At 42.1% G+C, this 14,190-nt stretch overlaps 1 protein-coding gene across 1 annotated transcript in view; it reads left to right on the plus strand.

Annotated features, from left to right (window-relative positions):
- The window catches only part of LOC135938959 (serine/threonine-protein kinase 17A-like), a 28,755-nt gene extending 14,591 nt beyond the window's left edge, over positions 1–14,164 (plus strand). The window contains exons 2-8 of the mRNA XM_065483039.1: positions 1,048–1,275; positions 1,715–1,859; positions 5,080–5,206; positions 5,261–5,309; positions 7,218–7,397; positions 7,649–7,859; positions 13,797–14,164. Of these exons, the coding sequence (XP_065339111.1) occupies positions 1,048–1,275; positions 1,715–1,859; positions 5,080–5,206; positions 5,261–5,309; positions 7,218–7,397; positions 7,649–7,856 (937 nt within the window). The 3' untranslated portion in view covers positions 7,857–7,859; positions 13,797–14,164. The remainder of the gene's footprint in view (positions 1–1,047; positions 1,276–1,714; positions 1,860–5,079; positions 5,207–5,260; positions 5,310–7,217; positions 7,398–7,648; positions 7,860–13,796) is intronic.
- The last annotated feature ends 26 nt before the right edge of the window (positions 14,165–14,190 follow it).

Raw genomic sequence — 14,190 nt, forward strand, 5'->3', positions numbered from 1 at the left:
TGAACTTTGTGTGATGGAAATTGTTCAGTCTAAAGTTCAGAATGATTAAAAGTTATCAATTGAATTTTCGCACGTCATTCTCATCCAATTATTTTAACCAGTATTAATATTTCAATTTGAAGCGTGTTCTCCTTTCATTTGTTAATATAATTTTTATTGCGTATCAACAATCAATCAATTGAATTCAGCCAAGGCTGTCTTCTCACTCTACACACCTACACAGTTTTATCTTTCCGTTTGGTTTTTATCTCATGCAATAAACGGGGCAGCCAGCAGATAAGAAAAGCGCAGTTACAGCCAATTTGGCGCGACCCCCTTTTGTCCTCAAGACACTCTTAGTCAGTTTCGTCCATTTTTTTCTCACTTACCGTGAACAAATCATAAATGCAGGTCCTTTTATTTTTCTACTTCTTCCTCAATAAATATCTATTTTTAATTTTCAGTAATTTTAATTGATGGAAGCTATGAAATACTATAGATACCTTCGTTTTCCATGAACTTAAGGTTTACACAGTTAAAATATAATAGCTTTTAAAATTTCCAATGAAGTCCGAGCAAACGGACACTAGTAGAGCCGGAAAGGTTTTGTTTTTGTCTCTTTCTCGATCAATGACTCACTCGATTTTGCATTTAATGGGCAGGAAGCAGCCTTTGTGCGTGACCATATCATGAACGTCGAGTTTCCGCAATTAATGCGCTTTGCTCACCTCTCGAAGGGGGTTCCCTTTTTATTTGATAAAATGCTAGTTCCAACAAGGCAAAGGAAACACAGAAAATCACTTTTGACGTGCTAAAAATAAATTAATTCACTGGAAATACGGCACATTCAAGAAAAAAATCCGTATTTCTTCCTTTTCAACTCAATTAAAAAATTAGCTTTACCTTTTCTAAAAATATATCGCATTTGTTGACTTTTTGCCGTTTTTCTTTGCTTGTTTCATCTTTTAAATGTGACATTTATGACTCATGCGTGTCGATCTCACCGTAAAACAAAGCTGACTGAGAATGTAATTACGGAAGTGTAACTCAATTCGCATGTGCTTTCAGGGGCAAGTTTGCGGCTGTGCGCAAATGCACGCACAAGCAGACGGGCGTCGAGTATGCGGCCAAGTTTATCCGCAAGCGACGCAGAGCCATGGACCACCAGCAGGACATCATGCACGAGGTGGCCGTGCTCAGGCTAGCGGGCGCCTATTCCACCCTGGACGGAGCTCGCATCGTTCGCCTCCACGAGGTCTACGAGACCCCCTCAGAAATGGCCCTTGTTTTAGAAATGTATGGTTTTTAATTATTTATGCGCATTTCTTACAGAGATAACGAGTCCGAAGTTTCTAAAAGAAGTAACGCGCTTGTTTCTAAATAAATTTTAGTCGCAAGAACATTTTTCTTCCCAGCATTTTTGCTGTAAATTAATTTTCTTCTGCTCCTTGTTTATTAACCTATATATTTTTCACAGTAACAAGAAAGTTAGTTAATTTGAAAAGAGAAAGAAACAGATTTTACATTTGATACTAAAGATTTTATCAAGAATAAAAGATTTTCTTCTCGTTTGAAGAGAAGAATTATCACTCGAGGCAGAGATCAATAATTGCGCGCCGTTTCTTATGAATGCTGCCAAATTGGTCACGCAATCATTGGCGATGAGAGAAATTCTTGTAAATTGCTCGGAAAGTGCTGCTCTTCTCAACTTTGGACTGATTTCGTCTTTTTGCAGGGCCGCCGGTGGAGAACTGCAATGGGTGCTGGACACAGGCGAGGATGAGCAACTTTCAGAGCACCTTGTGGTCAAATTCATGAGACAAATTTTGGAAGGGTTGTGTTTTCTGCATGACCATGACATCGCCCACCTTGACCTTAAGGTATTATACATTGCGCCTTGTTTTACTCATTTTATCACAATTTTTAGATTTTTTTTTTTGCTACTTTAGCCATACATTAAACAAATAACTTTTAAAAGAACATCATATCAGTTATTGGTGATGAGATCTAGCAGAAAGGCTGCAGAAAGATTAATTCCAAAGTAATCCATCGCAATGACACAAACACATCATGAACTCACTACTTTGTTTTTGCACAAGCAGTTGATAGTATTTTTATTCTACGAGAAAATTTCTCATTTTTCAAACGCAAATCTAAAATAGATCAATGTTTTCGCTACCTTATTTCTCAAGTTCTTAATTCTTATCTCTATTTGAATGCCCACTTAAAATATTATTTGATTCTCCCCCGATGGCATTTCAATTTTCAAGTCGTCACGCGGACTCTTTAAACGTAAATTATTTCTCAACCCCTGAAATCTTAAACAAGGATCAAGTGTCCCAAGTAACAGCGACAGGTGCTGCACAGTTGCAACAAATCAAGTTCTCGCCAGTCGGAAATAGCCTTGGCGGTGCAAAAAGCCGTCTTGCCATAAATTCCTTGCTGGAGACTCATCCCCTTGGCTTTTACAAATCGGAAATAGAGAGGAAAGAAGGCGCTGCTGAGTCAAGCAAGCCTTATTTAGTGGCGAATGAAGCGCGGGCGTCCTTAGCGGGGCATTCATTAATCATATGATGCCATTGATTACGTAAATTAAACACTGAGAAGAACAGGATGCCATTTCTCGTGTCATTAGGCCTTCCTCCTTGCGCCGTGAATTAAATTGCTCTCGTTAGTAATCTAGTTGGGAAACGGCGCCCACCACTTCATTTTTCATTGTCCTCATGCAATTTCTGCGCTTAATTTACCCTCGCATTGTTTCTCAAGAATCTTTTAATGGCCTGTATAATTGAAACGTGCTTTCAACTAAGAAGTTTTAGGAATTCTCTTGAGCAAATGATTTTACTTCAACAAAATAAATTAGGCTATCTTAAAATCATGAAAGTGAGGTATTATCAATCAGTAACTAGTTTTATTTGTTTACCAAGTTTTAAAACAAAAAATTCCTGCTTTTGAAACAACTCTTTTGAAACTGATTCAAAGCGTTGATTTTATAAACAAGATATTCTACTTTGATTATTTGATTCTGCTCTCAGTTTTTGTCTGCATCGATCAGTTCCAATCTGAGAAAATCAAGATTTTAATTCCCGTGTTGCAAAACTGACATGCATAATTTAAAAGTCGTTGTTGCCGTAGCCATAACAGGACACAGCAGTCTTTCGGCTTTGCAAAATACAAAAGTGGGCGCTGCTGTTTCTGCTCGTTGTTAACGAGATTATTTGCTTTCACAAAAAATGCCTGATGATTGTGGACAAGTTGAACCTCGCCCCACTGCAGCTGGCTTCCAGGTTGCACCTCACAAAATGCACCTTCACATAGCAGCTCTCACCTTTTTAAAAAAGACAATCAATTGAAATGTATGTTGTTGAATGGTTAAATGGAAGGAAAAAAAGATAAACTCGGCTTGAATTTATATTTTAAGCTAATAGAACTAAACAAAGTTAAAAGAAATCAACTAATGTGACAAGTATTCAGAGATTTATAGACCTCTGAGCTTTTATCGTTTCTTAATGACATTTATGTAATGAATGAGACAGAAAATTGAAAGTGTTCATTTCATAAAATTTTATGTAATTATTAATTTCTGTCATCTTTTTAAACTATACATATAAGTTAGAAATCCTTAACTTTTTGAGCCATTATTATATACCTTACGAAACCAAGAATTTCATTATAAAGACTAAAATCAAAGCTTTTTTTACAAGAGAAGGTACTTGAACTGAAAGGTCTTAGCAACAGTTGTTTTCATTCTTGCGAGCAGCGTTATTGTGAAAAGCGAAATTATACGGCTCAATGACCAATATAGCAGCGTCTCAGCGTCTCCTGGACTTTTATGTAAATGTATGTGGGCACGCACAGGGGCCACACCTTGCCTCTTCTCGATCTGTACACCTTCGACAGTGAAATATCGCCATTGCAGGGTCATTATCGTAATAAATAATCAACACGTGTTTTCCAAGCGAAAATGTCACATTTTCCAACTAAATAACCGCCTTATCAAATATCCTGATAGCAATCATTGCTGGATGTCGTTGTCGTGTGAATATAAATTTTCAGAACTGCAGAGGGGAGCAAGCCCCTAACATATATTTTCATGCTTAAAACTAGTACACTTTTGCTATGTAAACTTGAACAACCAGTCAAAATTTATCTATCTAGCATTGCTTTTGAGTTCAATTTAATAACAAAAATAACTTTTTAATCCAATTGTACTTCAATGACGATGGGTTTTCGTATAATATAGATTCTTTTTGACGTGACAAATCAAATTAGTGAGTCATTTTTAACCTTTTGAAAAGCTACTGAATTTTTATACTTCTGGGTCAATAAATCGTTATGAAAATGAAAAGTTAATTTAATAAAAGATAAATTTAAAATTACTACGAGTAGATTTTTTAATAGTTCAATCCGTTGGCAAGCTTCCAACTTTTTTACTGAGCATAAATATGAATTAGTAAAATATATCGAGAAATATTCGTATATACAAAAATTAAATATTGGTCGATTCGTCTCAACAAGGAGATTCTGCGTACCAAATTTCACAGTTATTGAACAAAAATGGCCTGTGTTTCAAAAATTACCTTGGATATCCCTGTAACACCCCGTACTAAGGTTCACCTCCATAATGTTGCTAGATAGAAACTTTTCATTGGTCATCGATTCTAATTTTGCGCTAAAATTGTTCTTAATTTCGGTCGGTATTAGGGAATTCCTTTTTAGGAAGTCTAGCCAAAAATTGGCGCTTTGCTTTAAGATTTGTGATGGTTGGAAGACCTATTTACAAAAAGATTAACATTTCAGTTGTTAGATCTGCAGAATATTTTGTAAATTTAAAATGATAGTATTTAGAAGCTTTAAATTATATCCTCCGTTTAAATTAAAAGCAGTTTCCTTTGTGTATTGTATAGCAAACTGTTCATTTTCCGTATTTCTACAGAAATATCCTGCTGAACTAGTTTCGTAGAAATAAGGAAAAATAAACTGCTCCCTATTCTTTTCACCAAGGAAACTGAAAATTATGGCAACCTTGAGTGCACCTGTCTTCATTGGCAGCTAAATTTTATGTCTTCAACTGTATGAATTTTGTATTTTATGTTTCAGCCGCAGAACATATTGCTCACGGGGAGGTTTCCTGATTGCGACATCAAACTTTGCGACTTTGGCATTTCCAGGGTAATCCAGCCAGGAATGGAAGTCAGGGAAATACTTGGCACGCCTGACTACGTAGGTGAGTGTCATTCCTCGCCAAATAATTCTGCACGCTCATCGTTCTATTTTGCAGCACCAGAAATTCTAAATTATGAACCCATTAGTCTATCCACTGATATTTGGTAAGTTACTTAATTTTAAACTAAAATTTTCGTAAGCAATGCAGAAAAGTCTGCCTTTTTTGTACATTTATACATGTTCTAATTTAAGGGCTATCCTTCATTCAAACTGGCAAAGTAAATTATATGTATTAAATTGGGATTTGTAAATTTTTCTAGTCGTTTTGTGGCAATCTTGACTGAGCATTGAATCCTATGCTGACAAATTATTCAAAAAATTATGCCGTGACTTCTTTCTCATGCTTTCAATATTTATAAAAAAAACTCGTTTCCCATCTCTCTATTATTGATGTGTGATATAATATAACGTTAATTGAAATCAAGCAGTAATTTAATATTTGCAAATTTTGCGGCTCGTCACTTTCCCTGCAATCGATTAATCGTGCTAGCTGTATCCACTTCCCTATTCCTTGCCACTGCTTGCAATAAGCCGAAAGTACTATGCTTTCGCAATAACCCGTTCAGGTGCAACGAAACGCAACGCAGTAACCCGTTGCCGTTCTGATCGCATGTAGAAAGTCTTTCCGACTGGCCGTCCGCGGCGCTTTGTGCATTTCTACCCAACAATCGGTACTCGGTTAGAGTCAAAATAAAAATTCTACCGATATTACGGGCGTTTTTTCAGTTTTTATTGCACTGCGTAAAAGTTAAAACCGGTTTCACAGGTTCTGTAATTTAATCGGTAGCTTTGTCGTTTTTTTAACAATCGCTATCAATGTAAGTGCTTGCGTAACCGTAACTATACCGGTATAGCTAAAGTAACGGTTCCACCGAAGATTTCTAAAATATCGGTGCTCGTGGCTCGTCCCCCGTCCCGTCATTTCGCTCGTTCGCTCAATTGCTGGCAGTCATCCGTCAACGAAGGACGTCCTCTGCGAACCATGGTAATCGCCCTTTCCCTAACTGTGCCCCGAATTCTCCACCGTGATGCCCCCGCGAAACCCTTTTTCGTTTCTTTGGCCGCGCCTGGGCCTCCTATGGGGTGGCTGGCAGGCGCCGCGGAGCCCTGGGCACCGTGTCCCACTTTCGCAATCGTGTCGCTATGCAGCTGGCGGCCATTGTGATATTGCGTCGCAACTCGCGGAGCCCCGCACAACCCCACCCCCCAGCCGCCCACTACTTCGACAGCCCCCGTCCTTGCTTGGTTCGGCCCGAATTCTGGCTGTTTCTAAATAATTCGGTCCCAACGAGGGTGCTGTCCGTCCCTGTCGGGAAACGGATTGGAAAGGAAAGGTTCCGCCTGTGTAAATGTCTCGGTCGTTGATTCTAGCAATTTCCTTTGGTTTTAATTCCTTCGCTAATTGGCTTTAACTTACGTGGACTGGACAGCTTGCAATGATACTGAAACCATAAATCTATACATAACAGTGAAAACTAAATTTTAAAAGAAATCAATTTTAAAATTTTTATAAATAATTTGCAACGTGGGAAAAAAATTATATTATGTTAAATGTGATTAGAATCGAGCTGATAGTTTTTAAAATTTAAGTCTGGCGAAAGAAGTTAAAATTTAACAAAATAATAGCTTGTTTCTAGTTCTACGCTGCTGGTTACGAAACCACTTACACTTAACGTTCATGTTACTGCTAGTAGACTGACATTGTGCCTTAAAAGCTTTAAAAAAAAATTCCGTCCACTATTACCACTAATGATAACTTGATTCTGATTATCTCTGTTATTATTGACTTGTAAATAACCTTTTTTCACAGCAGATTATTAGTCAATGCACCGGAATTCGTGATAAAATAAACCACCTAGTTAAATGGACAAAAAATGTAAAAATGGTATTTCTGGGGCATCTGCACACAAAATATTTAAAACACGAATAAACTTCAAACAATGAACAATGGATTGCCTCATTTCACCGCAACAGCTATCAAAATGTTTATTGGTTTCGTTCGTGGATTTCAGGTCAGTGGGCGTGTTAGCATACGTATTGCTGACGGGCTTCTCGCCGTTCGGCGGCGACAACAAGCAGGAGACGTTCTGCAACATATCGCAGAACAACCTGAACTTCCAGGATGATTGCTTTGACAATGTGTCGCCGGCCGCGCTGGATTTCATCAGAGCAACCTTAGTTGTGAATCAAAAGTGAGCCAACATTTCAAATACTTAAATTGTCACTACCCTAAATTTGAAGGTGTTGAAACAAAGCAAGCAAACTAGAATCTCTCAGTCCGCTTTGAAATAACACTTTTAAATGACCCGTGGAAATTTTTCCTATGCAACACCAACTGTTGGACAAGACCTTGTTGATTTAATTTTTATTTCACGCTTCCTGTGACCCACATCTTTTTCCGGAAGTAGGCAATCAACCTTTCTTTCCCCCTTATTTTCCGCAGTGGTCGCCTAACAGCGAGAGAGTGCCTGGAGCACGCGTGGCTGCAGGGACCGCAGCCGTCGCCACCAGGGACGCCGCGAAAGACGTTTCCGCCCGTCGTGTCGGTAGTCAGCTGTCTGTCGTGTTCGCAGTGCAGCAGCAGCGCTCAGTGCCACTGCGCAGACAAACTCGGATCGCCGCTTCTGCTCGAGCGCAGCATCATCTGCTGACAGGTAGGGGCGGAGCCGAGTGAATCTTTCCCGAGGGGCGCCACCCTGGTGGTGGCGTGCCCTTGGGAAGGACTCAGGTCGGCCCTGTCACTACTAGAGGCTAGGGTTACGGTGACGTGTCGCGGGCGCGGGCATAAACAACAAATATACAACAACAACCTCCTCCATACCAGAAATATCTATTATATATATATGCATATAAATGTTTTTCGTTGTGATCACTGTAAAGCCCTCCACAACATGGAGCCCTCCATTGAACACCATCGGTAAGCTGGCTGTGTATACCAGGCAGTGGTGGTGCTGTCGTGCTCGTGTGGCACAGCAGTCAGCTTTCACAATAAGTACGTATATATATCTCTCTCTGCAACTTATTATTATAATTATATCATCCTGGATATATGCTTTCCAGCCGAGTGTCTCGATTGACTATTATTATTACCATTATATACAAACTGACAAATATATATATATAATTATATATATATAAATATTTTTCCATTATGCAGTTTTTTGTGTGTCGGAAGACGGCTTACTACTGGGACCACCTTTTTTGACTGCCGAGACCAGACTTTGTCGGGTCGCCCGAATGACTTACAAAGTGCAAACGCAGATGAATCGGGTTGGTTGCGAGCCCCAAAAGCGCAGCAACTCTTACTCTCTTTCACTCGCGCACGCAAACCGTTGCAAGCATCTTTTGGTTTGAGCAATAGTAGCCTTTGTGACAGACCTGAAACGCCGAGAAAAGCAAGCCTTTTTCTTGGAAGCGCGCACGGGGCCTATGGCCTTGCCCAAAAGGTGCAATACCGTCGATGATGCAGCCTCACATAATTTGGACCTTCCTTCCTCTCACTCACTTGCTAGTGGACCAAGATCTCGCGACTAATCTCTAATTGGAGTTCATTTCCTCCCCCCTTATTATTTCGCTCGCTCTCTACTCTCTCTCTCTCTATCTTTCTCTACTCTTTTTCTCTTTCCACTCACTCCGCCCCGCCGGCAGGGTTCTGTTTTTTGCAGCGACAAACTACTCCTAAACGTGACCTTCAAAGAGTCCAAAAGGCAGCAAAACTAGATGACCTGCTATGAATGCCGAGGGGCAGATATTTTATTGCAGATTTTGCCCCAAATTCGGTGTTCGTTCATTCAGAATCGGGCCTAAAAGATTAAGAAAAAATTGAAACCAGACGACCCGGAGCGCGGACGGGGAGGGGCGCCGAGGGGGTCGGCCGGCGTCGTCTCCAACGGCGGCGGCGGCGGCCGAGCCGGCGGAGCCCCGGAGGCGGGCTCGTGGTCGTCCCAACTTCACAGGAAAGCCAAAAACGGAGCGAATGCCCGCCCGATTCGAAAAGTCAAGCAAGAAGCCGTTGAACCCTGCCCGCCGCTCGGTCCCCGAACGCAGGCGCCCCTCCGGTGAGGCCGCGTCCGTCGGCGCCCGCCGCGACCCCCGGCCCCGCCCCCGCGCACCGTCGACGGCATCTTCCGCCACGGTGGGCAGGCCGGCGGCCAGGGCCGCTGGCGGGCGGCGGCGCTCGCGTGGCTTGCCGGAAGGCGGCCGCCGTCGGCTCACAGCATCTTCTCCTGCAAGTGTGTCTCTACTAGCTCACGATGGCCATGCCACTAGGGTATACCAAGCGGCGCGTGACGGCCGCTGCATTTCTAATGCGCCCTAAGTGGTGTCATCAGTAGACGTCTGCACCAGACAGAGGCGGCTCTCAGCAAACGATTACGCAGTAATTTATACCTTCTTCCTTCTTTCTCTCTGTCTTTCTTTCTTTCTGTCTCACCGTCCATCAGCCCCCGCCCCCCAGCCCCGTCCGACCGCCTGCCCGCCCGTCCGTCCGTCCGCCCCGCAGGTGCAAAGAAAGCGAGCCGGCCCGCCCCAGACCCCCTTGTCGGACACCCAACAAATATGAACGAACGAACGAACAAACAATCTTCCCTTCTGTCTTTCTCTTTCACTCTCTTTTTTGCTCACTGACTGTTGTTTTCCATTGATTGATTGATTGATCCACTCTCCTCCGACGTCCAAGATGCGATCTGGACTCGAAACTGTAATTCTTGAGTGTGCAGCTTTGCGATAGAATTAAACAAAGACCGATCTATATACTATTAATAATTATATATATATATATATATATATACCTATACATTTTTGTTCCTTTGCATGTAGTATTTTATACATTATTAAACAGCTCACGTTGTTGATGGATTTTCATTGTTGCTTTGATATGATTATTTTGCCTGGTGGCGGGGCTACGTATTATATACATATATAATTTGATGCCATATGTTGTTTTCCAATTAAACCCACGGTTTGATTCGTGCTAAAAGTGCAAACACCAAAACGAGCATGCAGAGACATGATAATTAATAAAATAATAATCAAGTCTTCTCCTAAATATCTTAATACTTATATCGATAATATCACCACACAGTGCAATACCAAGAAGTGTTGTTGTTGTACTTATTATTAAGAGTCATTAAAAGGGCTTGTTTGGTATACCAAGTGGGCGGTGACACCACTGCGTTGTATCGGCGCGCCATTCAAGTCCAGTTTTTTATTATTTCACGTGGAGGTTCTCTCTATCTCTCTCTCTGATTACCGATTGATTGATTGATTGACTGCTGCCAACTATCCGTGGTATATGTCTGCGCATATACCGCATACTCTGTGTGTGTATATACATACATATATAAATCAGAAAACCTATATACATTAAAACCAAGTGTGTGAACTCTTTTCTCTTGATTAATAACGCTGCCTTAAAATCTGATGTGATTGAGGTAGGAGGAGGAAACTCTTTGTAGTTGTAGTAGGGAGAGCACTATATACTTTTATTTGTTTTATATTAACAAACACTTAAAATTATTTGGAACGATCAGTGAGATATAGGAGGCTGATTTCGGTATACCAGGCAACACACCTTGTCGCGCTGTACTGCGCGCCGTGCAGCCTCTCAATTTATTTTGCACGTTGTCTGCTGCTACTTGCAAAGGGATTTTGATTATATTACGTATTTATTTTCACACCCATGCGTACATTATTTATCTATCTATGATTATTTTCTGTTGTTCATGTGTAATTTCTGCTTGTGACAATATATATATACAGAATTACTATCATACTAATCTTGCATGCTTTGCTCCGTATTTATCCGATATATTAAATCCATAAATATATCATACTACAAAGTATATACCAAGTGAATGGCGTCCACCACGTTGAATACCAGTGTTTGAAAGCAAGCAAGCCTGCCCGCTGCAAGGTTGGTTCCTTTTGCCCTGTAAATTTTGACTGCAAAACAGCTGACGAACGTGCAAATCGATCCCACGCGCAGGACGGCCCTCTTGCTAGACGAACGAGACGTAGACACAATTCGCTACCACCACCACCACCACCACCACTACCATCACGCTGCTGCTGTGCCGCTATACTAAACGCAAAACCCTCTCTCTCTCATTCTCTTTTCTCTCTATGCTCTATTTATTCTCTTCTTTCACGTTTGATAATGGTGTGCGTTGCAATCGCCGCATTATGCAAATCTGTCGCATATATAAATACATAGACTGAAAAGATACCTACCGATAGACAGCCGCACAGCCGAAAAGCAAGCGTCTTCTCTCTTTCTAATATATGGTTATTTTGCTCATTATTGAATTGCGTTGCTCATCTGCGTAGTATGTACTGATTGGTATACCAGGCTCCGGCCGACATGCGGCCCGGCCGCGTTGACTTAACGCGCCAGTCAGTGGCATAAAAACAGCGCCTAATCTCTCTTGTTGTTGTTATTTGAATTTTATTATTATTCTCATTGATTGCGTTTCAGTTGTTGTTGGATTATTAATTCAGATTAATTAATATATATATACATACATACTGCAATAATTAATAATGTTGACCGAATTAATTGCGATTAATCAACGTTATTGATTGTTTCGCTCTTTCTCACCACGCCTTCTTGTTATAACTTTTTTACCTCTCTACTACCTTTCGAGACGGAAACAACACGCACACTCTGATCGTACGCTCTCGGCGCCGACCTCTGCGCGTGCGTGCGAGGCGCGGAAACGAACCTGCCGCGCACGCGTGGTAGGCGCCGTGCAGTGACGCAGTCCTCCTGCACTCCCGGCGTTTGGGAAAAAATGAAACGTCGACGGACGGTGCGAGATCATCGCGGATACGCGTTGACCGGAGCCGCGCGATGAGGCGTTTTTCCCATTCCTAGGATGTCGACACACGCAGACGCAGTTTAATTCTTTCCCTTTTGATTAGTTTGATTTGGCTCTCTTCCACTATCGTGCGGAACTTTGGTAGAGATTAACACGACACACTTATTTGGAACGCTGTTTTCGATGTGATGAGTTGTGTGTGGCCCCCGCTCCTCCTCTATATATTATGCAAATGATTTGTGTGGTGTCGGAAAGTAGCGTGTGAACCCGACTGTTATGTGGTTGGTGACGGAGGCCGAGCAAGCAAGTGTACAGAATCATGCGCAAAACTAATCTGTTTGGCAAGCAAGCTAGCAAGCAAGCAAGCAAGCAAGCAATAATATTTATTTCATCCTTTTCTTATCTCTGTCTCTGTGGACATTTTAGTCGTAGTGTGCGAAATGACCACTCTTTCTCGCATTATAGGTAGGGGTTGCCGTGAATGTGCGTTGAGTGTTGTAATCTGCACCCGCAAGTTTTTAATCAATCGTAACATATCTATTATAACCTAAGCGAGCAAACTCGATCGAATCAGTCGGCTGTCGATGGTACTGTTACACTTGTGGACAAGCAGGTCAAGTAAAGACGAATGCGTATGAAAAAGTCTCTCCCGAAACTAAACTCTGTTGACTTGAGTGAGCCGCCGAAAGCAAAGGTAACTAGACACGATATTAATTTTGAGAGCAGGAATTGTTGACGGTGAATGTGTTGCCCCTTTTGTTCTCTCTCTCTATATATATCTTTCGTTTGAGCTTGTTGATGTGGACACGAACATAGCTGCTCATTTTGGTCCAGTATCATGTCACTGAATGAAACCCGAAAGAATGAATCGAACTGGCTCGAGAATTCAAAGCAACTAATTTTGAATGGCACTGAACGATGACAGACACTAAAAACCCTAAAAGACACACTGAGAGAGTTGCAACGCAAGACTGTGGAGCCGAATTGAGCTGGTTGTGGCGCTGCTTTCGCCTCAAAACTCAACAACCGAACCACTGACTTTTTATCATAAGTATTAAATTATTTTTATATATACATTCTAATCTAGTTGGTGGGTGCATCCAGAGCTGAGACCAGTGGACACTAAAAACGCTGCTTTCCAGGGCTCCATGCTTGCTTTCCTTATCACATTAACTCCCTCAGAGCTCGAACAAAGGCGATTTAATTCAAAGGGTCTGGCAGGCTGAGCTGAAACTTGAACACACACGTTCGAAAAGCCACTCAGTTGGTGGACACGGAAGCGAACCAACCAACCAACCAACCAACCAACCGACAATTGACGAGTCGAGCGAACCGATTCTCCTCTCAATCCAACTGTCATCGCCCTGCAATCCTGTCTCTCACTCTCACACACTGATCCTCTTGTAAATATCTTTTGTAAAGGGCTGTTGTACGCACTGATTGGGAGATACAAGGGGGCGGACCACGCCCGCCGCGAGTACTCGCAACCATCAGTGTCCCTGTTGACGCAAAACAGTGTCTTTCTCACATTATCCACCTCACTCTCTTTCTCTCTCTCTCTTTCTCTCTCTCGTCCTGCCCTCTCGAACAAACATACCAAGCAAAGCCCCTAAACGTTCTGTTGATTGCGTCAAACATAAAAGATATATAACCAACTCATGTATTCCACGGACCCCGCGCCCGCAACTGCGTCTCTACCGCCTGCCGGTCGCGTCGGACGCGTCCCTCTCGTCCAGCAGGTCTCTAAGCCCCTACTTTTTTCTATGCCCACAGACAGCCCCAGACGCCGGAGGACGAGACACCGAGCGCAAGAAGCAGAGATCAACAACTCTATCTTCCTGTCTAAAGTGTCTCAACGCCTTCGCCCTGCTGCGTTCGTGTTGGCGCGCGCCCAAGGCGATGCCAAAGAGTACGAGCCGGACGAGCCTGAAAAGCAGGGAGTCGTCTGATGAGGGGCCAACCATCACTTGAACCGAATCAAATTGTGCCTGTACATAAGAATTAGTTGTTGTAAACGAAGTGCGCTCATTTCGGTGACCGCGGAACGCGTGCTCTTCACTGTCGCCGATCCATGAAGGATGTAATATTTTTTTAAGATTAATATTCCGTATCAAATAAAAGGAGCGAAATAGTGGAAACAAGACTCGTCTTTTTTCCGTCAAAAAAC

This window comes from Cloeon dipterum, chromosome 3, assembly GCF_949628265.1.
Source record: "Cloeon dipterum chromosome 3, ieCloDipt1.1, whole genome shotgun sequence".
Classification (NCBI taxonomy): Eukaryota; Metazoa; Arthropoda; class Insecta; order Ephemeroptera; family Baetidae; genus Cloeon; species Cloeon dipterum.